At 45.0% G+C, this 26,703-nt stretch overlaps 1 protein-coding gene across 1 annotated transcript in view; it reads left to right on the forward strand.

Annotated features, from left to right (window-relative positions):
- The window catches only part of kremen1 (kringle containing transmembrane protein 1), a 261,287-nt gene that overhangs the window by 42,116 nt on the left and 192,468 nt on the right, over positions 1-26,703 (forward strand). The window contains 1 exon segment of the mRNA XM_033043091.1: positions 15,851-16,013. Within this exon segment, the coding sequence (XP_032898982.1) occupies positions 15,851-16,013 (163 nt within the window).

Below are 26,703 nucleotides of genomic sequence, written 5' to 3' on the forward strand. Positions count from 1 at the left end.
ACATATGATGAGCATTTGACGGCACTGTGCCTATACTCGCTGGGGTTCAGAAGGATGAGGGGGAACCTCATTGAAACTTATCGAATAGTGAAAAGCGTGGATAGAGTGGATGTGGAGAGGATGCTTCCACTAGTGGGAGTGTCTAGGACTAGAGGTCACAGCCTCAGAATTAAAGGACATTCCTTTAGGAAGGAGTTGAGAAGGAATTTCTTCAGCCAGAGGGTGGTGAATCTGCGGAATTCTTTGCCACAGAAGGCTGTGGAGGCTGTCAATTGATATTTTTAAGGCAGAGGTAGATAGATTCTTGATTAGTATGGGTGTCAGGGGTTATGGGGAGAAGGCAGGAAAATGGGGATAAGCGGGAGAGATAGGTGAGACATAATTGGATGGCGAGGTAGACTTGATGGGCTGAATGGCTTAATTCTGCTCATATCACTTATGACCTTATGATTTTGTAGCTCCTTTTGATCCTTCTAATTGCCGGCTTGAGTCCTTTCCTCCTTTCTTTATATTCCTCAAAATGCCTGTCCAATTCAAAACATTTAAAACTTGAATGCGTCTCTTTTTTTTTGACCAAAGTTGTAACCTCTTTGGTCATCCACATTTCCCTTACATTAGCATCCTAGCCCTCCTCTTTACTGGAATATGCTGGTTCTAATCATCGATCAACTTTTAAACAACCTCCACATGTCACATGTGGGCCTACCCAATAACAATTGTTGCAAGTGTACGCTCCAAAGCTCATGACCAAATAACATTGTGGTTTTCCTCACTCCATTTCCCACAAGGTCCAGTTTTCTCTCTATTCAAAATAATCTTAAACCTTATTGAGGTGTGACCACTATTCGGCAAGCAGCGCGCTGGTCTAGTCCAGGCAGCAGGCCCGGCTCACCCCACGAACAGAGACCCCGATGAGGGATCCGTGAGCAAGCTGGACCCCGAGAGTGATGTGAACCGTCGAGAACAATGGGGGGACCTGGCGGGGGGCCATCGAGAACAAAGGGTGACCCAGCAGGGGGGTGGTGAGGGGGGAGAGGGTAGATAGGAATGTCCATAGTTCCTAGGTGAGGTCTGATGTATGATTTTATCGGGTTAGAAACGTAGAAAATAGATGCAAGAATAGGCCATTCGGCCCTTCAAACCAGCCTCGCCATTCAATATGATCATGGCTGATCATCCTAAATCAGTACCCCATTTCTGCTTTCTTCCCATATGCAAAATATATGCAAACCAAGGCTTTACACTGCACCTAGGTACATGCTACAATAAAGCATCAGCATTGATATCCCCAAATGCTCTTCCTCTGACACACCAGTCACCTGGCCAGGCTCGTTTCCCAACACAAGGTTCAGTATATTCCCCTGGAGTTCAGTGGTTGGACTATCCACATACTCTTTCAAGAAACATTTTCGGATGCTCCTCACAAATTCTGCCCCTTTGGCCCTGAGCGAGTCCCCGTCAAAATTGAGAAGGTTAAAATCACCCACGTAGACAACCCTGTTGCTTTGTAGTGAACTTGCTGGGAACTAGAGCTGAGAAACATGGCTGGGAAAAATCTAGAAAACCTGCAGGAATGAAACGTGAACTAGCGGGAAATGCTGAGCAGGTCAGAGCGTATCAGTGGATAGTGAAATAATAATAATAATAATAATAATAATAATAATAATAATAATAATAATAATAATAATAATAATAATAATAATAATAATAATAATAACAACTTTTATTGTCATTGCACATCTGTGCAACGAGATTTAGTATGTCAAAAAAATAAATAAAAATAAACTGTGTGACGTGACCATCTGAGGGAGACAGTCCAGGCGGGATGGGGGGTACTCAACAGGGCCGATTCAGAGCTGCTATAGCTTTGGGAATGAAGCTGTTTCTGAGTCTGGAGGTTCGGGCGTAGAAGGCCTTGTAACGTCTGCCGGAGGGAAGTAGTTCGAACAGTCCGTTACAAGGGTGTGAGGAGTCTTTATGGATGCTGACGGCCTTCCTGAGGCACCGTGTGTGGTAGATGCCCTCCAAGGCTGGTAGCTGTGTCCCAATAATCCTCTGCACTCTGTGGATGACGCGCTGAAGAGCTCTCCTCTCCGCTTCCATGCAGCTGAGATACCACACAGAGATGCCATACGTTAATATGCTCTCTGTGGTGCAGCGGTAGAACGTTGTCAGCAGCTGTTGGGGCAGACCAGTCTTTTTTAATGTCCTCAGGAAGAACAGTCGTTGCTGTGCCTTCTTGACCAGCGCAGCGGTGTTGGTGGACCATGTGAGGTCCTCTGAAATGTGAGTGCCGTGAAACTTAAAGCTGGACACTCTCTCCACACTTTCCCCGTAAATGGAGATTGGGGCGTATTCTCCATTATGGGACCTCCTGAAGTCAATAATCAGCTCCTTGGTCTTGGAGGTGTTTAGTGACAAGTTGTTACGTGCGCACCAGTCCGCCAGGTTCTGCACCTCCGCCCTGTATTTTGTTTCATCACCGTTGGTGATCAGCCCAATCACTGTTGTGTCGTCTGCAAACTTCACGATGGTGTTGGTGTCGAATGCAGGAACACAGTCATGAGTGAAGAGGGAGTAGAGCATGGGGCTTAGTACACAGCCCTGTGGTGTGCCGGTGCTCAGGGTGATAGTGGAGGACAGGTGCGGGCCCAGTCTCACTGCCTGCGGTCGCTCCGTCAGAAAGTTCAGGATCCAATTGCATATCGGCGAGCTGAGGCCTAGCTGGTGGAGTTTGGTGGTGAGCTTGTTGGGGATGACCGTATTGAATGCAGAGCTATAGTCAATGAAGAGCATCCTCACATATGTGCCCTGTCTATCCAGGTGAGTCAGGACAGTGTGAAGGGCCAGAGAGATGGCATCCTCTGTCAATCTATTTGCCCAGTATGCAAATTGATGAGAGTCCAGTGAGGCAGGGATGCTGGATTTGATGTGGGAGAGGACCAGCCTTTCGAAGCACTTCATTGGTATTGGAGTTAGGGCAACCGGGCGGTAGTCGTTCAGGTTGGTGACTTTAGACTTTTTCGGCACCGGCACTATGGTGGCTGTTTTCAGGCACTTGGGGACCGTTGCCAGAGATAGGGACAGATTAAAGGTTCTCGTGAATACCTCCGCCAGCTGTACAGCACAGTCCTTTAGTACCCTTTCCTGGACTCCATCCGGGCCTGCAGCCTTGCGTGGATTGATCCTACGCAGAGTGCACTGTACCTCCTGAGTGCTCAGTGTTAAGGCCTGTCCCTCCGCCATGGCCGGGGTTATTCCACTCCTGGTGGTGTTGCCAGTTTCGAACCGGGCAAAGAAGGTGTTTAGTTCGTTGGCCAGTGTGATATCACGGTGGGGGCAGGCGGGGCTGCTCTTGTAGTCAGTGATGTCCCTGACACCCTGCCACATGCTTCTGGTGTCCGCGGTATTGAAGTGGTCTTCCACCCTTTGCCTGCGGATGTCTTTGGCCTTTTTTATGCCTTTGTTCAGGTTCGACCTGGCAGCACTGTAGGCAGAAGTGTCCCTGGATTTAAAGGCATTGTTGCGTGCCCTTAGCAGATCCTGAACCTCCTTGTTCATCCAGGGTTTCTGGTTTGGGAACATCTTTATTTGATTGTCCACTGTGACAGTCTCCACACAGCAGTTGATGTAGGAGAGCACAGTGGATGTGTACTCCTCCAAGTCTACCTCTGTACCACTGGTAGCCTGTTGTGCAAACAGGTCCCAGTCGGTGCGATCAAAGCAGTCCTGGATTTGTAGGGTGGCGTCCTCGGGCCATATTTTGACCGTCCTTATTGCAGGTTTGGTCTTGTGGATGAGGGTTTGTATGCAGGCAGTAGAAACAGTGAGAGGTGATTGGATTGTCCCAGGGATGGGCAGGGGAGAGCTCTGTATGCGTCCTTGATGTTGGTGTACACTTTATCCAGCGTGTTTGTGCCTCTGGTAGGGCACTGCACATGCTGGTGGAATTTGCGGAGTTCGGCTCGTAGGTCGACCTGATTAAAGTCCCCTGCAACAATGAAGGCCCCGTCGGGGTGAGCATCCTGCTGCTTACTGATGGTCGAGTGCAGCTGTGCTAGCGCTAGGTTAACATTAGCCTGTGGTGGGATGTATATGGCCATGATGATAACCACAGTAAACTCCCGAGGCAGGTAAAACGGCCTACATTTAAGCAGTAGGTATTCCAGGTCTGGGGAACAGTAGCTCTCTACTGCAGTGTGGTTGGTGCAACAGTCATTGTTGATGTGGATGCAGAGCCCACCGCCCTTGCTCCTTTGTTCTATCTGCACGATGCAGTGACCGTTAGGTCCACAGCCCCATCGGGAACCAGCGCGCTGAGCCAGGTCTCTGTGAAGATCAGCACACAGCAGTTGATGGTACAGAGTTGATGGTACAGTTCCAGAGACCCTCACTTAGAATTTTGCCAGAACGTCAGAGTTCTGAAAAAGGATCTTCAACATGAAACATTAACTTTGTTTTCTCTTCAGAGATGCTGCCTGTCTTGTTAAATGTTTCCATGTTTCAGATTTACACCATCTGCAGGTTTTTGTCTCCATTATGAAACATGAAGCAATATTATAATTAAAGAAAGTCTCTATTTTAAATGTGTTTGTAGGTTGTATTTTGCAGATCCTCTGTTGATAACTTTGTGCCAGGCGATGATTTGAATGCAGGGCAGGGCGGGGCATGAGGCAAACAGTCTCTTGTGCACCTTACATCTGCAATTTACCTAGACATGTGGCCAGGAGCAACACTTTAAATTTGCTGAGTTTGAGGGGAACAATTATGTGCCCTTGATGTTAAGGAACACGTGTGCACAGATTGATAGTTATGTTCTTTAGATGGTTATTTGGGGGGGACCTTGTTAACATTCTCTCCAGTATTTTCCCACTGTTTGATTCTCATCTCTAATATCCTTGCTGGCACCCTCCTTGTATACACTGCTCCGTGTTCTGCGTTCCATTCTACACACCCCTATTTCCACCTCTTGCCCATACATGCACCCTTGCTATCACCCCGCTTGCATGCACACCTCCTAGCACCACCCCCTTGTGGTTGTCTAGAAAGGAACTGCAGGTGCTAGTTTAAACCGAAGATAGACACAAAATGCTGCAGTAACTCAGCGGGACAGGCAGCATCTATGGAGAGAAGGAATGGGTGACATTTTGGGCAGCGATCAGAAGAAGGGTCTGACCCGAAACGTCACCCATTCCTTCTCTCCAGAGATGCTGCCTGTCCCGCTGAGTTGCTCTAGCATTTTGTGTCAGTCCCTTGTAGTTGTCTATGGTTACAGCCTTACCATCATCAGGCATGAACAAGACCTTCTTACTACTTCCTTAGTTTAGTTTAGTTTAGTTTAGTTTAGTTTAGTTTAGTTTAGTTTAGTTTAGTTTAGTTTAGTTTAGTTTAGTTTAGTTTAGTTTAGTTTAGAGATACAGCACAGAAACAGGGCCTTTCAGCCCAACATGTTCACGCCAACCAGTAATTCCCCGTACACAAACACTATCTTGCATGCTTGAGACAATTTACGATTCTTACCAAAGCCAATGAACCTACAAACCTGTACGTCTTTGGAGTGTGGAAGCACCTAGAGAATACCTAGCTGTCATGGGGAGAACGTATCAACTCCGTACAGGCAGCAACCCTGGTCCCTGTCGCTAGAAGGTAGAAAATCTACCGCTGCACCACCGTGCCATTCTTACAAAAACTCTGTATGCAATCCCTATTCCCAGTAATCACCCCACTTACAGAGACCCCTCTATCACCCAACCTTTGCCCATACCCCTGCTAACTCCTTTCCTACACATACATCGACCAGTCCCATTATACACACTTCTGCCAATACCACTTTACCCTGCTAACAGGTGTGTTGTTGTTACCATCATCCCCATCCCCACCTATGCCCCCACCCTTGAACCATCTCCACTTTCACACTCCTCAACTTCACCAAGAGCGGAAGAAACTGAAGTTTGAAGCAGTACTTCTCCCAGTCTCGGCAGGCAGTGGAGGGTGGTTTCATCTTGGTCACTTACCAAGTAGTGACTAACTTTGGAATGAGCAAGTCACACATGTGCTTGTAAAAGCACTGCCACAATATGTAGTCTTTATTTTAATGAACATAAAACTATTGAAAAGTTGATAAAAGACCTTTTGTCTAGATGTAGTGGGAGGATGTAGGCCTTGTGAAGAAACTTCCAGGAATGCGTCCAAAGATAATTGGCAGGGATCCATTGGGAACGCTTGGCAGAGTCTCAGGGTGGTCACAATGCTGGCCATGACAACATCTGAAAATGTCACGGCAAAGGTGAAGTACGTCAGTACGTACTCGCTCTACATTTGTCACGTATAAACTTTACATTGTAGGAATGAGAGAATAGTGGGAGAAGTGTGGAGTTGCACAGCCTTGCGATCCGCAAAGTTAGAACATAGAGAGGGAGCAGGGAGGCGAACACTTTTAGAGACAGGGTTGCTGCGAAGAGTAAAAATGTGGAGAATCAGTTAACAACCAAATTAATTCCAAATGCTGCAAACCGTGTGTGTGTGTGCAGGACTCCAGGGGTTAATAAATGCCGGTGCAAACTCTGAATGTCGATGCACACGGAAGGGATGAAATAAAACAGAAAATGTGAGAGACGTTGAACAGGTCAGGTAGCACCTGCAGGCAGAGAAACAGTCAACGTTGCAGGCCACAGACCCGTTGTTAGTGAGTGGGGTCTTTAGTTTGAAACATGAACTGCAGCCGAACCTGTGATGTGTTTGCAGCGTTTTCTGTTCCTAGTTTGGATTCCCAGCATCTGCATTGATGTTGACTTTCAATGAAGGAGTGTGGAAGACATTGCTGCTGTTCGGATCCCATTGGAATGACGCAGAGTACACTCACAGAACCTCTGATGATAGACAGCAGATAATGAAAGGCAAGCTGAATATTTGTCTGACAATTGTGCGTTCTGATGCTAGTCCAGACGACAAATGCTTGACTGCTTTTAAATCCTCCCATTAATAAGAGTGAAGAAATGTTTCAGGAGGACAACGTTCAAAGCTTCGTTGCTGGTATTCCAGGCCTTCCGATCGTGAAAGCACGTTGCAGGAAGAACTGCCGGCCTTGATATGAGCTGTGCATTCTGTGGGAACCAACCCATTCAAACCAAAATGTAGTGATCACTGTAACTGTCTTCCGTGTGTGAATGGAGAAGGAATGACTGTCTGTGATATTCACCAGAACCACAAGAGATTGGCAGTCGGCACTGGTGGCAATTATGCTGATGTTCAGGGATATTATCATGCGTGACCAAGGGGAGGATGGGTTTTGTTGAATTATTCAATTAGCATCACATCCAGGGTGGGTTTCCTGGCTTGTGGTTATTATTCTGCTGCTTCATTCCTTCGATAACAATGTGCAGTTTGTCTGACTGGATGTGAGTTTCTCCCCCCCTGGCCAAATGAACTTTCTGTTGTCTATTCTGCTGCCTTCCTCCTCCAGCTGTGAGCCCACACACTCTTATGGCCTGGATCCCCTGCTGCCTTTGTCCTGCTATTTACACAATGCTTCAGGTTGGCAGGGGGCATGTGCGCCCATGCGGGAAGGTGGGCAGGATGCCACCATCCGCAAACAAAACAAAATATAGAGCTCATTACGCAGATCATTCAAATGTGGGCAGTGAAGGCTGCTGTGGCTGGTTGCTTAGCAACTGTGTTCCTACATGCATCCCCACCACTATTACCCCACCCCCTACACTCCATGCCACCCTCAATCCTGGGACAGTCTTCATCTTCTTGAAGGATTCATCCCAGCCATGGCGATGAGACTCAGATACTGAAGTAACTCATTCACAAAGTCGCTTACAGAGTTCACCTTTGATGCTGTGGCAATTTTGACAGTTGCTCTTCACAACCCAGATGTGAAGTTTTCAACTCAACTTTCATATATTTAATAATAAGTACGCAGAAGTTCCTTTGTGTATAAACGTGGAAAATTGCCTGCGATATTATCGTGAATCTGAACGTGACCGATCAACTAGACTCTGACAACTTCCATTCATTTTCCAGACACTCTTTATTTACTAGTGTACAAGGACAGCAGTACGGCCCCAGTTACTGTACTACTCTCAAATTCCAATCACAGTGCTCAACATTTTATACAGATTTTGACCTTTGAAATTTTGCGCATTTTCTAATTTCTTATTATCAATGACAATACGTTCTCAAAGCATTAATTTCCAAAAACTAAACCTAAATGCTATTTAATACTTTATTTAATTTTCAATATCAAGAACCTTGCAGTGTGCGTCACATAATTCCCATCCCAAAACATTGGGGAGCGTCAATGAATCAGGAACATTGATGTGCCTAAATGTGGGTAGTTGTGCTGTATTGCTATCCTAACCTTTGTCACACTGCAGCTTCCACAGCTCTTTAATTAAATCCATCCCAATATTATTCTCCTGGTGAGATTAGTGTTCAGTGTCCATGGAGGGCTGGCAATGCTGGGAATATTTTAACACTCATTTCAGTGTACTTCTGCTTTCAGCACCAATGAGAACACTTCATAACTTCATAACACTCCCTTTCCGGAGGAGGCGCTGTCCTGAACGGCTGCCTGTCCTGCAGCTGTCCGTTTTTTTTCCCTTCTTTTTTATTATTTTTAGTACGTTAAGTGTGCAGTCAGGGGGCCTAATCTTTTTATGTGTGGGGGGTGGTGGGGGGGAAGGGGGAAACTGCTTTTTGAGTCCCTACCTGGTCGGAGGGGTTGCCTTCCTCCGAGCAGCGACTTCGACCTGTCCTTGCGGCCTACCAGCGGGTCCTGGAGCGACGTTTCCCTGAGGGGACCTGGCCAGAACATCGGCTTTGGTGGCGGCGCAGAACATCGGCTTTGGCGGCGGCGCAGCGCTGGAGCGCTGTCGTGGAGCGGGCGATGCCTTTCCTGGGTCGCCGCGCTGGAACTCCAGTGTGCTGGGACCGCCGATGAGAACATTGTGGAGCCGCGGTTCTGTGGAGCGGCCAGCTGCAGTGCTGAACGTTACATCCCGGAGCCTGGGATCTCTTGCTGAGATCGCCAGTGTGCGGAGCTCCGTCCGGCGCGGTCTGTTGGCTTGGAAGCCGCGGTCTAAGGTGGGAAGGCGGCCGTTCCTGGCACCCCAAGCCGCTGGGGGTTCTCCCGACGCCAGAGCACCATCACCCGGCGAGAACATCGGGCGCCGTGGCGGCGACTGTGGAGGCCTCAATAGGCCCGACTTTGGGTGGACAAGAGGATGGGGACTGGACTTTGTGCCTTCCCCCACAGTGGGAATCACTGTGGGGGGATGTTTTTGTGTTGAACTTCTTTTTTAATACTATGTTGTATTTTTATTAGTGTGCTGCAAGGACATCTGAATTTCCCCTGAATAAGGGGATTAATAAAGTTTAATCTAATCTAATAATGCTCCGGTGTGATGTTTCCATCGCCAGACATCCTCCTACCCTCAAGAATGAGACACTCGCTTTAAAGCCAATTAGTGTTGCACTGCAAGCAGTCTGAAGCTTCCGACTTGCACTGACGTGAAGCTGGATTAAGTTTGCCTGCACTTGTTTCACGGAATGTTTTAACAGCCAGCAGAGAGAGGACTGAGCCATCTGGGCTAGATTTGTACTGGTAGCAGTCGAACCCCTCTTACTTGTCACATGATGCAGAAAAGAATGATAAATTGTAAAATGCATTCTTTAAAACTTTGTATCTGTTCAGCATGGAAGCAGCCCACCAAGGCAGTGCTCACCATTAAGCACTTATTTTCATCAATTTCTCCCCATTTATCCATTTATCCTCCCCCTTTTTCCATGATCTATTATCCACATACTGGTGGCATGCTTCTGCTGCTGCTTATGATGCTTCATTGTCACTTGTACCTAGCTAGGTGCAGTGAAACACAAAGTTACAAAACTAGTCTTTGTCCCCTCCACCGAGTCCTGATAGTTCTTGGCCGTTCCCCCACGCCGGGGCCCTCTTTGTTCTCTGGGACCCGGCCCGACCTCTAGGCTCTGACCCAACCATCTTGCCTCGACCACTCGCTCCGTGCTGGCCTCTCTGAAGCTGCAGTGTCCGTGGGGCGAGTTCTCCGACCGAGGCGGGCGGGTCAGGCTTGTTCACCGGGAATGTCCCTGCTCACCACTAGTGTCCCTGCTCACCGCGAGTGTCCCTGCTCACCGCAAGTATCCCTGCTCACCACTAGTTTCCCTGCTCACCACTAGTGTCCCTGCTCACCACTAGTGTCCCTGCTCACCACTAGTTTCCCTGCTCACCACAAGTGTCCCTGCTCACCACTAGTGTCCCTGCTCACCACTACTGTCCCTGCTCACCACGAGTGTCCCTGCTCACCACAAGTGTCCCTGCTCACCGGGAATGTCCCTGCTCACCACTAGTGTCCCTGCTCACCACAAGTGTCCCTGCTCACCACAAGTGTCCCTGCTCATCACTAGTGTCCCTGCTCACCACAAGTGTCCCTGCTCACCACAAGTGTACCTGCTCACCACTAGTGTCCCTGCTCACCACAAGTGTCCCTGCTCACCACTAGTGTCCCTGCTCACCACTAGTGTCCCTGCTCACCACAAGTGTCCCTGCTCACCACAAGTGTCCCTGCTCACCACAAGTGTCCCTGCTCACCACAAGTGTCCCTGCTCACCACTAGTGTCCCTGCTCTCCACTAGTGTACCTGCTCACCACTAGTGTCCCTGCTCACCTTGAGTGTCCCTGCTCACCAGGAATGTCCCTGCTCACCACTAGTGTCACTGCTCACCACTAGTGTCATTGCTCACCGGTTCCAGCCCACTGCTCACCACGAGTGCATTTGACAGTGACCAATTAAGCAAAAAGCCCACTCGTCTTTGGGATCTTCGAGGAAACTACAGCACCCAGGAGAAGCTCTCACAGTTGCAGGGAGTATGTGTGAACTCCACACACAGCAGCAGTGGTCAGGATTGAACCCTGGTCAATGGAGCTGTTCTGAAGCAGCTCTACTAGCTGTGCCCCTGCCTTCGCCATCCCAGATTTAATGCTGTAAATTAATTACATACTCTTCTGATTATGGTGCCTTCAAATGTAAAGGTTTGTAGATTTTTGTTTGGTAAAGTTATCTTCGGATACTGAACAAGGAAGGGTAGGTAGCGTTGTGGTCCACATCTGCGCTGGCCGAGAAATAAACTGTGATTTAACAAGATGGGGAAATAGGATTAAGGTGTGAATGGTTTCCATCTGTTTCTGTTCTATTGACTCTGTGTGAAGTCGTTCAGAGATCTGATTCACTACTGCAACTGAGAGATAGCTGTGCAGGTTGTATTGTCTGGACTACAACAAATTAGAAGTTGTAGTCCTAGAAATGATGAGATGGTTCAATGGTGTTGATGAAGAGCCATCATTTGCTCTGAGGAAGTAACCATGAAGAAAGGCGACACAATGTTACTATTGGACTCCAAACATTTCGGAATAACATTATAATTTCTCTAATTTCAGGTGGTCCTTACTTTCTCCTCCCCTTCTCAGCTCTCCCTCAGCCCATTGGCTCCTCCTCTTCCTTTCTTCTTTCCACCCCCCCCCCCCCCACACTACATCCCACCCCCCCCCCCCCCCCCACCCCACCCCCCCCCCCCCTCCATCACCACCACTCCTGGCAGTGCATTCCATGTCCCCACCACTCTTTGTATGAAAATCCTGCCCCGCACATCGCCATTAAACGTTCCCCCTCTCACCTTATAGCTAGGCCCTCTAGTGTTGGACATTTCCACCCTGGGAAAAAAATGTCTGACTGTCTAACCTACCTATGTCTCTCCTAATTTTATATTTTTATCGTCTCTACTCAACTGCCGATGTTCCAGAGACAACAATCCTCGTCTATCCAACCTCTCCCTGTAGCCGACACCCTCTAATCTGGCCAGCATTCTGGTAAACCTCCTTTGTGCCTTCTTTAAAGCCTCGCTTAATAGTCCCTTAACAATCTTATATTGAAACATACAAGATTATTACGGGATTGGACATGTTAGAGGCAGGAAACATGTTCCCGATGCTGGGGGAGTCCAGAACCAGGGGACAGATTAAGAATAAGGGGTAGGCCATTTAGAACGGAGATGAGGAAATACTCAGAGAGTTGTGAATTTGTGGAAATATCTGTCTCAGAAGGCAGTGGAAGCCAATTCACTGGATGCTTTCAAGAGAGAGTTAGATAGAGCTCTTAAAGATAGCGGAGTCAAGGGATATGGGGAGAAGGCAGGAACGGGGTACTGATTGTGGATGATCAGCCATGATCATAGTGAATGGTGGTGCTGGCTCGAAGGGCCGAATGGCCTCCTCCTGCACCTATTGTCTATTGTCTATTGTCTCCCCATCTTTCCTGTAATGGGTCGACCAGAACTGTACTCTGCTTGAAATGCGCTCTAAGCAAAGTCCTACAGAGCTGCATCATGACTTCCTGATTCATATATTCCAGGCCCCAGCAATGAAGGCATGCGTATCGTAAGCCTTATCTACTTGTGTTGCCACCATCAGTGAGCTAAGAAATAGGATTCCAAGATCCCTCTGCACAACATTGCTGTCATGGGTCTTGCAATTAACTCCCCTTACTTCCAACCTCCAAAGTGCATCACCTCACCCTTGCTCGAATTAAACTCCATTTGCCATTTCTCTTCCCATTTCTGCAGGTGGTCTATATCCTGCTGTATCTTCTGATGGCATTCCCCACTGTCTGCAATTCCTCCAATGTTTGGTGTCGTCAGCAAACTTACTCAGCAACCCATCTACACTTACATCTAGGACATTCATATACATATTTAAAACAGACTTGAAGTTCGTGCTGTAATATTCCAACAGTGGTCCATGAAGAAATGATAATCACTTCATGGATTGTTGACTGTTATAGAAACACAGAAATCAGATAAATATTATGGAATTATAAATTCCAAAGAGAAAAAATGCAGGACATTTTCAAATCAAAAAAGTGCAGAGACTTGGTATCTGAAATAAAAACAGAAAATGCTGGATAAACACAGTAGGTTAGGCCATATCCATGTAAAGAGGTACTGTCTGAGACGCCATTGAAATAAAGAGGGAAGATAAGTGAATCTTGATAGCAGTGAAGGTGGGGGAGGGCAAAGGGTGGAATTATGGAGCAGGCCAAGCAGAATCTGTGCGGAGAGAAAGATTCAATTCAATGATCCTTCGTGATATTGGAGTGGGGAATAATGTGACTATGACTAATACTGGCCCATGATTAACCTTGGTGTGTTTGGTTGACGTCTGCACTTATACACTTGTTATCTCCAAACATGCTATTGGCTGTGCAAAAATAGCAGGCAGGAGTCAATGTAATGTGTGTTAATTACGAGCTAACAACTGTGTTAAAACAACGCAGACAAGAATTTAATTTAAAAAAGTGTTAACTGACATGATAAAAATAGCATATGGAACAAATTATGTCCATCTGGCTGGTTATTTAGAGATGCAAACATAACTGCTCCAAGACTTTCTATTTAATTTGATTGAATTGGCTACATTTGAACCTCACACCTATGAAAATAAAATTTGCACCATAAATGATTCCTGCCACATCATTTCCTTTTCTCCAAAGATTCAACTCTGCTACAGTTGTTGTAAATCTGAAAGAGTACAACTGCTTAGCGGGTCAGGCAGCATCTACAGAGAGAGCAGCAGAGTTAATGTTTCAGGTCAATCAATTACCTGATCCATGGAGTTTTCTATATATTCTTCAGATCTCTAGCATTTGTGGTTTTTAGATTTTTTAACACCCTAGCAGACATCAATTCCTCGCTGGAGTTTAATGCAGGGAGATATGATTCTCATCGGTATCTTGTCTGGGTGGGACAGATGAGCGCTTTGCTTATGGACACTGAACGTTATTTGATCAAGAGCCATCAATGCTAAGTCCAGTCTTGTATTGGGCCAATGTCCATGTCCACTTCTAGCTGTGATCATTGGAGAGTGATTGGGGATGGGAAATTTGAACAATTCTCCATCTTCAATGCTTGAAACCAAGCAATATCATTTATTCACTTTGCTCCATTGCTCGTCCATATAAGTTCTGTGCTTGTTCATCACATATTAATATGTCTATTAATCCCAAAATTAATAGTGGAAACTTAAGGGGGTGTCCCACTTGGGGAACCTAATTGTCGAGTTTAGAAGAGTTTAGGAGAGTTTGAAAAAGTGTCATATTGAAGACCTCCTTCGACTATGTAGAAGATTAGCTTCAACTAGCTTCATGAAAAGTGGAAAGTGAAGACAACCTATTTCGATCTCCTTCGACCTCCCTTCGACTATGTTGAAGACTATCTACAACTACCTTTGACTACCTTCGATTACCTTTGACTATCCTCGATTACCTACGAATAACATGCCGACCTACTTCGACTAAACCTATGAGTAAAAAAAGTATTGATTTTTTTCCATGGCGACCTTTTTTTACTCGCGGGCATTTTTCAGCATGTTGAGGCCTCGAGTACGCGGGGACTACTCTCTAGTATGAAGGAGAGTTACAACGACCTCCTAGGACCTCGTGTCGACGATGCTGCGAGTATGAGTCGAGGGAAAACTCTTCTAAACTCGCCAATTAGGTCGCCGCAGTGGGACAGCCCCTTAATGCACATTTGAGCATTTATTTGCTGCTGTCAGCTACAATGTAGCCCCATTAGTTAGCACGGAATGAAAAGGCAAGGCAGGTGACCACGATTACTTAATTCATGTGGATGGCTGCTGGAAAAGTGGTAAAGTAGTTTGTTTTGGAAAGCAAATGAATTTTGGAGTTTGCTAACGATGCTGCCTTTGTTCCTCTGACTTTGCGTCCAGTTACAAAAACACATGTATAATTGAAAACTACTGCAGGGCCAGGGGGGGGAAAGCAGGGGAATGAGCAAGTGGGACATATTTTTGTCAAGGCGCCACAGATACACTAGACGATCTGGCCTCCGTCTACTCTGTATGAAGCATGAGACAAGCAGCAGAGTGGAAGTGGTGCTCCATGCTGATGCTGGTTTAAATCGAAGGTGGACACAAAATGCTGGAGCAACTCAGCGGGACAGGCAGCATCTCGGGAGAGAAGGAATGGGTGACATTTCTGGTTGAGACCCTTCAGCCAGAAGGGTCTCGACTCAAAACGTCACCCATTCCTTCTCTCCAGAGATGCTACCTGTCCCACTGAGTGTTACTCCAGCATTTTGTGTCTATTTTCCATGATGAGGTTGCCTCCAATCAGCGTAGACATGGAGTGTGCCTTTATGATTTCATTTTAAACACTACATTGGAATAGTGTTACATCAAATACTCCTGCGTGGACTTCATTTAACAGGGTACAGAGGGCAAGAAAATATTGTGTCCCATCTGACATAAGTCATGTTCATAAGAATAATTTGGTCTGCTGAAATACAGCTGTTTGACAAAAATTAAAAAAGTTAATTGGATTTCACCTTCTTAGTTTTAGTTTTAACATTAGTTTTAGAAATCCAGCGTGGAAACAGGGTCTTCAGCCCACCAAGTCCACATCGACCAGTGATCATCCCATGTACCAACACTATCCTACACATTACAAATAATTTGCAATTTTTACCAAAGCCAATTAACCTGCAAATCTGTATGTCTTTGGAGTGTGGGAGGAAATCGGAGCACCCGGAGAAAACCCACACAGGTCACGGGGAGAACGTGCAAACTCCATACAGACATCACCCACAATCAGGAGCGAAACAGGGTCTCTGCCGCTGAAAGGCAGCAACTCTACCGCTGCGCCACCGTGCCGCTTTATATTTATAAATTAAAATAAACAATAATTTTTCAAAACGTGCTGAAGCAGGTGTCCTGCAGACGGATGGCTGATCAAGATCCTTTCTGTGTCATTTATAGAGTGCTACACTGCCAATGGTGCCGACTATCGAGGCTGCCAAAATCGAACGTCGGACCAAGGAGGAAAACCCTGCTTGTTTTGGAGTGAAACCTTCCAACATCCGTACAACACCCTCAAGTACCCCAATGAGGAAGGAGGCCTCGGCAATCATAACTATTGCAGGTAACATTTGCTCTGTGGTGAAACAGCTTTGTAATTACTCAATGTGATGATCTTTTGTTTTCGCTTTCCTCGCAAAATTAGTAAACAGATTCAGGTCATTCCACACCTCTGTCATTCTTATTGTTATCCATTGGATTATTGTGATTTACATCATAACCATTTATTAAAATATATCCATCTGTGTTTAGAACTGTTCACTTAGCACATACTGACTGGCTTGTTCTTAGAAGTAAGTTCCATATTTAAAGTCATACAGCACAGAAAGGAGGCCGTTCAGCCCATCTTGTGCATGCTGTGCAAGACGCCCATCCACGTAAACTCCCTTTGCCTGCGTTTGGCGTATATCCTTCTAAAACATTCCTATCCTTGTACCTGTGCAAATGTATTTTTAATGTTGTTATAGTACCAACCTCAATGACTTCCCCTGGCAGCTTGTTGCATATGTCCACTGGCTTCCAAGTTGAAAGTTACCCCATGATGTCCTATTGAATCCTTTCCCTCTCACCAAGCTCCTATGCCCTCTAGTTCTTGATACCACAACCCTGGGGAAATGGTTGCGAGCATTCACCCTATATATGCCTCTTATTATTTTACACCTCCGTATCATTACCACTCAGTCCCCTACACTTCAAGAAATAAAACCCCAGTCTGCCACCCATAGAGTCATAGAGTGATACAGTGTGTAAACATGACCTTCGGCCCATCTTGCCCACACCGGTCAACATGTCCCATCTACACGTCCCACCTGCCAAAATTTGGTCCATATCCCTCCAAACCTGTCCTATCCATGTACCTGTCTAACTGTTTCTTAAATGCTGGGATAGTCCCTGCCTCAATTACCTCCTCTGACAGCTTGTTTAGGAAGGAACTGCAGGTGCTGGAAAATCGAAGGTAGACAAAAATGCTGGAGAAACTCAGCAGATGAGGCAGCATCCATGGAGTGAAGGAAATAGGCAACGTTTCGGGTTGAAACCCTTCTTCAGACTGCCTCACCAGCTGAGTTTCTCCAGCATTTTTGTCTACCTCCTCTGATACACCCACCATCCTTTGTGTGAAAAGTCAGTTTTCAGGTACTGTCAACATCCTCATAAATAATTTCTGCACTTTCAGCTTAATGACACCTTTCCTCTGGCAGGTGACCAAAACTTACACAACACTCCAAGTCCATCAATGCCCCATACATCCCTGTTGTAATGACCCAACGTCTATACTCAATGCCCATGCTGAGGAAGGCCAGCATGCCATATGCCTTCTTTACCACCTGTGATGCACTTTCAGAGAGTTATGTACCCTGGGTCCCTCAGTTCTACTGCACTTCCCAGGCTCTTCTGTTCAATGTGAAGATCCAACACTGGTTTGGCGTCCCGAAATGCAACACCTCGCACTTATCTGAATTAAACTCCATTTGCCATTCCTTGGCCCACTTCTCCAGGTGATCACAATTCCCGCTGCGATCCTTTGGTGCAATGAAGCACCTTCTGGCATTACTCGGGATGCAATATTTAACTTCAGCTTGGAGCAAGTTAAATAAAGCACCAAAGTATTGACATATGTTTGAAATTAAGAAAAAAACTGAATGTTGCAGCAGATGTTGGAAAAACCTCTGCTAATCCTTCCTGTGCACTGATACAGGACCATGCTGAAGCACTTACAGTACATGATCAGAGGCATTACACACTTGGATCTGCAGCTTTCCTCTCACATCATCATGCATGGCCTGGAGTGAGTTTGTATGCTTCATTGGTGGATATTAATGCAACACAGGAAAGTGGAGAAATGGACATTGTGGTACAGGGGCTTCTGAGTCTACCTGGCCAGATGGTTGAATGCGTTGTGCAGAGTTTCTCTGGACCTGGATTTGATGGGATGCTGCTGTGTGAACCCAGTTTTCTATGGGCCATTTAATTGCGATGGAGTTTGGCCTTGATCAGGAGACTAGCATGACAAATGGAAAATGCCTCACTACTACAGCGAGAAATGCTGCACTCGATATATTGAACAAGTAAAACCTTTTATCAAAGCATAGAATAACCATTGTTGATCAGGGGTCTGATGTGTTTAAAACACACAATCTCTATTTTCAAAGCAAACCTATAGCATCATTTATATTGGACAAACAAAGTTTGGGTTCTTTATCTAAATATTGATGCATTATCTGACTTGGGGATTCTCAATGCTGATAATGGAAGCCTGAAAACAGCAAATTCTATTTATCTGGAATTGACAAAGTTCGCTTCTTAAAAAGCAGATAGCAACAAAAACTGTTAAAGGTAAACCGTGGCAATCTTTAATTGATTCGTCAGACAGGAGTAGCGATTTTACAATGAGCACAAACGTTGCTCACTGCTTCTCGTGCTCCCACTCTCAGAACAAAGGACAGTTAGCACAATTATACATTCTTCTTATCAGTAAAACACTCCTACCAAGTCTGAATATGGCATAACTGAAAGATTATGCAACGTTTCAGAATATAAGAAAAGCTGGGTCCAAATCAAGCTCATCCAATAACAAATTATTACTTATCTCTGGAGCGACAGCTATTTTCAATCTTAGCTTCTTTATGGCCTTGAAAAGAAGCACATGTTATTACTGCAGGCTGCTACCTTAATGTCTTTATCGAAAAAACAACCTGTCCTCCATAGTGTGTTCCATATAATTTGCAAAGCCCTTCAGACTTGGCACCGAGCCATTCTTTTGTTCTACTGGACCATGCTTTTGTAGAAGAACGACTCCATTTTAGATTTGACTATTAGCTTTGACTATTAGCTTTCAGAATAATACCCTTGAGCACAATTTCCTTAAAGATTGGTTTAAGAATGCCAAACAGTGCATGCTGTCCCAGTTATTAATATCAATAGATTCTCCTCTTAAAATTGAGTTAATTCCAATTCTTTGCTGATAAGCAGGCTTTGTGTCTTCTGATTGTGGCAGGGGCTTATGAATATTAACAGGCCGATAAATTATGCACATAGACCTGAAATTCTGCAATTAAGAGCTGGGTTCGCTAAAAAAGCAAAACATCAAAACAGAGAAGCAATAAGCATTTCTAACACTATTATCTTGGGTAACTGTTCACTATGTGGAGATCAATGAGTCAATAATGCTGACTAATAGAAAGTGGGTTGAACAAAAAGTTTATTAGCCAAGTGCAAATTGCAATTCCTGCTGCAATTTTAATGGAATACACCAGTTATTATATCTAATTTTGCTGCAGAAATTACTATTGAATCTATACTGATAGCGCTCAGTGAATTAACATAGTAAACAAAGAATCTGAATTAGCCACTTCAAAGTGATCCAATGTTGTGCCCAGCTATCAAATTACTTTTGGATTGCAGTAATCAGTATCATGCAGGCACTCAAAGAGCAAACATCTACAGACCCAAAGTCATAGAAAGCGGAAACAAGTCCTTTGGCCCAACGTGCCTATGCAGACCAATTTGTCCCATCTACACTTCTCCCAACTGCCTACATTTGGGCAATATCCTTCTAATCCCTAGCCTATCCATGCACCAGTCCAAATGTTTTTTAAATGTTGTGATAGTACTTGCCTCAGCTACCGCTTTTTATTTTAGTTTAGTTTAAACAGCGTGAAAACAGGCCCTTCGGCCCACTGAGTCCGCGCAGACCAGCGATCCCCGCACATTAACACTATCCTACACACACTAGGGACAATGTACATTTTTATACCAAGCCAATGAGTGCATCATTGAGTGTGGGAGGAACCCGAAGATCTTGAAGAAAACCCACGTGGTCATGGGGAGAACTTACAAAGTCCATACAGACAGCACCCGTAGTTGGGATCGAACCTGGATCTCTGGATGAAAGCGCTATAATGCAGCAACATGCGCCACCATGCCACACATAATTTGCTGCTTCTAACAACTCGTTCCATATATGTACCACCCTTTGTGTAAAAAAGTTGCCCCTCAGGTTTGTTTTAAATCTTCCCCCCCCCATGTTAAACCTGTGTCCTCGGGTTCTTGATTCCCTTACTCTGGGTCAAAGACTATGCATATACCCTATCTATTCCTCTCATGACCTCTATAAGATCATCCCCTCATCCTCCTGTGCTCCAAGGAATAAAGTTCTATCCTGCTCACCCTCTCACCATAATTCAGGTCCTCTAGTCCTGGCAACATCCTCGTAATTATTCTCTGCACCCTTTGCAGCTGAACAACATCTTTCCTGTCACTGAAACTGAACACTATACTCTAAATACTCAAAGTATACACAATACTGTAAATGCCAAAACTGAACACAATACCTTTTCCGAAGTCTGAAATAACTGCAGTAAACAATGGAGGTACTCAGCAGGTCAGGCAAAATCTTTGAGAGAAGAAACAGAGCTTACGTTTCAGTTCGACAACCTTGCTGCAGAACCATGAAATGTTATTAGTCAATGCTGTTATAAGTTGCAGAGAAGGAAGGGTGCAAAAATGAATGGCACAGATGACATGTTGCTGGCTGAGGGAGTAATTAATCAAAGCTGCTCCGTATATGTAGGAGGTGAATGAGATTGAGAAAGGTATATGTTAAATGAGGTGAACAATGAACTCTGAAGAAGGGTCTTGACTCGACACGTCACCTATTCCTTTTCTCCAAAGATGCTGCTGATATGGACCAAACACGGGCAGGCGGGACTAGTGTAGCTGGGACATGTTGGCTGGTGTGGGCAAGTTGGGCCGAAGGGCCTGTTTCCACATTGTCTCACACTATGACTCTATGACTCGATGACCTACTAACTTACTCCAGCTTTTTATGTCCATCTTCGTTTTAAACCATCATCTGCAGTTCCTTCCCACACAATGGGTTCACTGCATTTTAGTAAAGAAGGATTAATGCTGATAGAAAAAAGACCAAAGAGACTTTTCTTGCTGGTCTGAATAGGCAAATGGAAGTTCTCAGCAGATATAAGAATAATTTTAGAAATGATGATGAAAATATTACAAATGGATCTTTTTTCATGCACATCGTATTTTAATTATTAAGAGGTATCCGTCTCATTACAAATACCGGAATCAGGAGAATTGCTTACATTCAGATTCTTCCCAAGTAATAACTCCTTGGAGTCATTTTACTCAGGTTTGCACATATCTTATTCAAATGAAGCGACAATCACATTGCAGTACAAAACACAAAGAGAGGGAAGTAATTGGGCAAAAATCACACTGGTATGAAGTTTCCCTGGGTAATCCGACAGTCACATCAGCCACCTAAGAACCTATCGAGCTGGAGTGGAAGCAAGACACCTTTGATCCTCAGAGGCCGACTATGAAAGAAGAAACTGAGACTTGCTCAACATGAAGAGCAACTCAAGAGTGTCTAATTTTCATATGAACTGGGACCGGAGCAATTAAATTCTTACATGCCTGTAAAACTGCAATAGGTACCAATTCCATTTTTACGACCTTGGTCATATGACATTTAAACCCTCGAGACTCTTCAGTTGCTCTTCATGTTGGACTGGTCTGGTTTCTTCCTTCTTATGCCCCTGTCCCACTTAGGAAACCTGAAAGGAAACCTCTGGAGACTTTGCCCCCCACCCAAGGTTTCCGTGCGGTTCCCAGAGGTTTTTGTCAGTCTCCCTACCTGCTTCCACTACCTGCAACCTCCGGCAACCACCTGCAACCTCTGGGAACCGCACGGAAACCTTGGGTGGGGCGCAAAGTCTCCAGAGGTTACCGTTCAGGTTTCCTAAGTGGGACAGGGGCATTAGTTTCCACTTCTGTTCAATGGGTTCTGAGGTGACTGGTGAGGAGACTGAGGGGTTGCCAGGTGTTGCCAGATATGGAGCAGGGGGTGCTTGATGGCTGGCGGATAGTTTGTGAGATTGCACATTCTTTCTGCTCTTTATGCCGGGCATCTGTGAGCTCATGATGTATGGGCTTGATGCAACTTCCTAAATGCCCCCTTCTTCAATTCAACTTTTCATGGAACAGGGATTGGTGGGAATGTTGCATTCTACAGGGGTTTTTGAGACACCTTTGAATATTTCCACCTAATAATTTCTTTCTACTGCATATCAGAGATCATGACAGCGTTTGTTTTGGGAGTAAGTGAGTGGCCTACCCGATGGTGCCAGCTCAGTGTAACTGCGCTGAAAAGGGTCTCAAGGCAGGCGTCACACTGGGGGACCTCACCGCCACCTACAATGCAGTGTGGGATCAGGGCCTGATCTTGAAGCTCTTCCGCACCATTCCTGACCGCCATTTAGTGCGGTTCCTCGCCAACATCCTTGCCAACCACAGTTTTGTACTCATGATCAGCGACGGACAATCTAGCCGACTGTAACGCCTAAGAAACGGAGTCTAACCAAGGCTCGGTACTGGCCTTGATGATTGATGATTATCAATTTCATCTCAGATTCACTGCTGCGATGTCGAAAGATGAATTTGCTGCCATAATTTAGAATAATAGAAACATAGAAACATAGAAATTAGAGCCTTCGAGCCTGCACCGCCATTCAATATGATCATGGCTGATCATCCAACTCAGTATCCCGTACCTGCCTTCTCTCCATACCCTCTGATCCCCTTAGCCACAAGGGCCACATCTAACTCCCTCTTAAATATAGCCAATGAACTGGCCTCGACTACCCTCTGTGGCAGGGAGTTCCAGAGATTCACCACTCTCTGTGTGAAAAAGTTCTTCTCATCTCGGTTTTAAAGGATTTCCCCCTTATCCTTAAGCTGTGACCCCTTGTCCTGGACTTCCCCAACATCGGGAGCAATCTTCCTGCATCTAGCCTGTCCAACCCCTTAAGAATTTTGTAAGTTTCTATAAGATCCCCTCTCAATCTCCTAAATTCTAGAGAGTATAAACCAAGTCTATCCAGTCTTTCTTCATAAGACAGTCCTGACATCCCAGGAATCAGTCTGGTGAACCTTCTCTGCACTCCCTCTATGGCAATAATGTCCTTCCTCAGATTTGGAGACCAAAACTGTACGCAATACTCCAGGTGTGGTCTCACCAAGACCCTGTACAACTGCAGTAGAACCTCCCTGCTCCTATACTCAAATCCTTTTGCTATGAAAGCTAACATACCATTCGCTTTCTTCACTGCCTGCTGCACCTGCATGCCCACTTTCAATGACTGGTGTACCATGACACCCAGGTCTCGCTGCATCTCCCCTTTTCCTAGTCGGCCACCATTTAGATAATAGTCTGCTTTCATGTTTTTGCCACCAAAATGGATAACCTCACATTTATCCACATTATACTGCATCTGCCAAACATTTGCCCACTCACCCAGCCTATCCAAGTCACCTTGCAGTCTCCTAGCATCCTCCTCACAGCTAACACTGCCCCCCAGCTTAGTGTCATCCGCAAACTTGGAGATATTGCCTTCAATTCCCTCATCCAGATCATTAATATATATTGTAAATAGCTGGGGTCCCAGCACTGAGCCTTGCGGTACCCCACTAGTCACTGCCTGCCATTGTGAAAAGGACCCGTTTACTCCTACTCTTTGCTTCCTGTTTGCCAGCCAGTTCTCTATCCACATCAATACTGAACCCCCAATGCCGTGTGCTTTAAGTTTGTAAACTAATCTCTTATGTGGGACCTTGTCGAAAGCCTTCTGGAAGTCCAGATACACCACATCCACTGGTTCTCCCCTATCCACGCTACTAGTTACATCCTCGAAAAATTCTATGAGATTCGTCAGACATGATTTACCTTTTGTAAATCCATGCTGACTTTGTCCAATGATTTCACCACTTTCCAAATGTGCTGCTATCCCATCTTTAATAACTGACTCTAGCAGTTTCCCCACTACCGATGTTAGACTAACTGGTCTGTAATTCCCCGTTTTCTCTCTCCCTCCCTTCTTAAAAAGTGGGGTTACGTTTGCTACCCGCCAATCCTCAGGAACTACTCCAGAATCTTATTGGAATATTCTTGATGCAATAATGTGAGTTGCAGACTCAATTGAAATAATTCTCTTGATATTAGTTGAACTCAAGGGAAGGTATTCGGAAACCTGAATGCCAGTTTTGAAATGGTTTAGGTTTAATGACTTTTTAATTTCAGCTTTGTCTCTGAATCCCATGGAATGGAGTATTGGAGCCTTGTGGTTCAGGAGCCTTACGGTTGTGCCCTATTTTACAGCTCAGATTCATGGAATGGTCTGAAGAAGGGTCTTGAATCAAAACGTCACCCATTCATTCTCTCCAGAGATGTTACCTGTCCCGATGAGTGACTCCAGCAATTTGTGTCTATCAATGGATTTAACACATGTGCAGGAATAACGGATACAATTTTCAGAGAGCGCAGTAACCCTAGAAAATTAGCTTCCCACTTGGGTTATGAGAGCTCAAAAGAAGTGGTTAAGGGTCTGGGCATGTGCAACAGAACATCTGCAAGTACACGTTGACAGGTAGATATTATAGATATACATGTATAGTTACACAATTCTATTTATGCTTCAAGTTATGGCGGTGAGAGGTGTGGTTGCCCATGGAATCCTCATTCATCATTCCCACTTAAAGTAATGAAAGGGGATACTCATCAACCTGCCTTGGTTGAGTAAACTACCACCACATCAGCTTTCAGTGCAACACCATAAACTACACAGTTTGTTATTTATAGTGTATGCTCACATATAAAACCAAAAGGGAATTCATTAATTCATGAAAAATCAAGAACTGTCAATATGTGATTTGATTGTCTATGTGTGACTTACCGGTAACTTATCAGACCTAAAGATTCTACCCTGTTAGACCTTTAACCATATCAATTTTTATCCCCACAATATAGTTCCAACTCAGATATATTTCCAAAGCCAAAATGAACAATGTGTAGGAAGGAACTGCAGATGTTGGTTTAAACCGAAGATAGACACAAAGACGTTTAGGGTTGAGACCCTTCTTCAGACTGGAGAAGGGTCTCGAACTGAAACGTCACCCATTCCTTCTCTCCAGAGATGCTGCCTGTCCCGCTGAGTTACTCCTGCCCAAATAAACAAAATTGATAAAACCACTCAATCTACCTCTTGCCTTTTATGGGATATCTATGTCCAATCAATGCATGTAAATGTGTGAAACATCATTCATGTTGTACTAGGCTCTGTATACACCGTTTATGTCTGAACACTATGTTTCAGTTCTTTGTGTCTGATAGATGTCTTTCTGAACTCTCTACAATGGGCTTTGTTTGAACCTAAGAATTCGCTGCACCGACAACATGTAATAGCAGAGAATCACAGGCTTCAGAAGTGACAAGTCACTGTGCTTTACTGTGTTGAATAACAGACCTGGTAAAGCTTACAATTGATCACAACAAGTCTAAAGTGGAGATTCATGCACCAGGGAGAAAGGTAGTGCCTGCAAATGTTTTTTATGAATAAAAAGACAAATCTAGCAGCTGTGGAAGTGGGTGAGAGTCCAAAATGATAGTGCCATCGCAGAGCACCTGCACTGGAAATCTAGGTCATTATGACAAAGCACGGGAGTCCTTCAAGTTATGTGTCGGACCCACGTATTTTGGACTGGCCAACTTGCTCAGGATATAACACAGGGGTGAAATGAGGCCACACTCAGATGCAAGAAATCGATCCTGTCAACAGAAATAAAATTAGATATATGTGTAATATTGGCAAACCAATGTGCAAATCCAACAATTTACCAAATTTGTAATGGCTTTAGAATGACTTTGTAACTACTAATTTAGTTTAGTTTACAGATACAGCATGGAAACACCTACAGCTCACCGAGTCCACGCCGACTAGCAATCCCCATACACCAGCACTACCCTACACACTAGGAGCAACTGAGAATTTTTAACTGAAGCAAATTAACCTACAAACCTGTACTTCCTTGGAGTGTGGGAGGAAACCAGAGCACCCAGAGGAAACCTACTGTCACGGGGAGAACATACAAACTCTGCACAGACAGCACCCATAGTCAGGATCGGACCCGCCTCTGGCGCTGTAAGGCAGTTGCTCTACCACTGCGCTACCTCACCATTGCCTAATCATCTTTCCTGACCTGTGATTGCAAGGTTCCAAAATGTATAATTTTCCACAACAAACCTAAAAAACAAAATGTATGTTCTAGAGGCCGTAGAGATTCTTCCTGTCATAGCACAGCACTGGAATTAGCTGGAGTCATACAGCATGGAACCAGGCCTTTCTGCCAAACTTATCTATGGCCACACAGCTAATCCTATTTGCCCACTAGAGTGATGTAAAAAGATCAAGTTTTCAGGTTTATGCACAAACACATTAAGTGGACAGATTGATTCAGGCACGGAACTGAATAAAGACATTAAACCCTTTCCTTACAGATGGTAGGAAATGACTATCAACCAGGGCTGCTTAAATGGAGTCACAGGAAAGTGGGGATGAAGGAAGCACAAACTCCATGCAGTACAGCAGGGTATAGTCAACAAGCAGGAGACGATTAGGTTGTTGGTGTGACGTGTCAAAACTGTAAAGGATATGGTCAGTAGATAGTGAGTATGTCAGCTCTCCAGAACACAACCTGAAGCATCATTCTGCAGTGAGCAAACTGTAAACAATCTTTCAATAATAATTGAAAACCATATCAAGTGGTGAGATATAAAACATGTGGGATTGAAAGCCACCAGTGAACTTACAATACGGAATTAAAATCTATCTTTACCATACAATCTTGTGGAAAACGTTGCATCAGATAGTGGTCTAGAGTTTAGGTTGTGTCAGTTTATA

Source organism: Amblyraja radiata, chromosome 25, assembly GCF_010909765.2.
Source record: "Amblyraja radiata isolate CabotCenter1 chromosome 25, sAmbRad1.1.pri, whole genome shotgun sequence".
In the NCBI taxonomy this organism is placed as follows: domain Eukaryota; kingdom Metazoa; phylum Chordata; class Chondrichthyes; order Rajiformes; family Rajidae; genus Amblyraja; species Amblyraja radiata.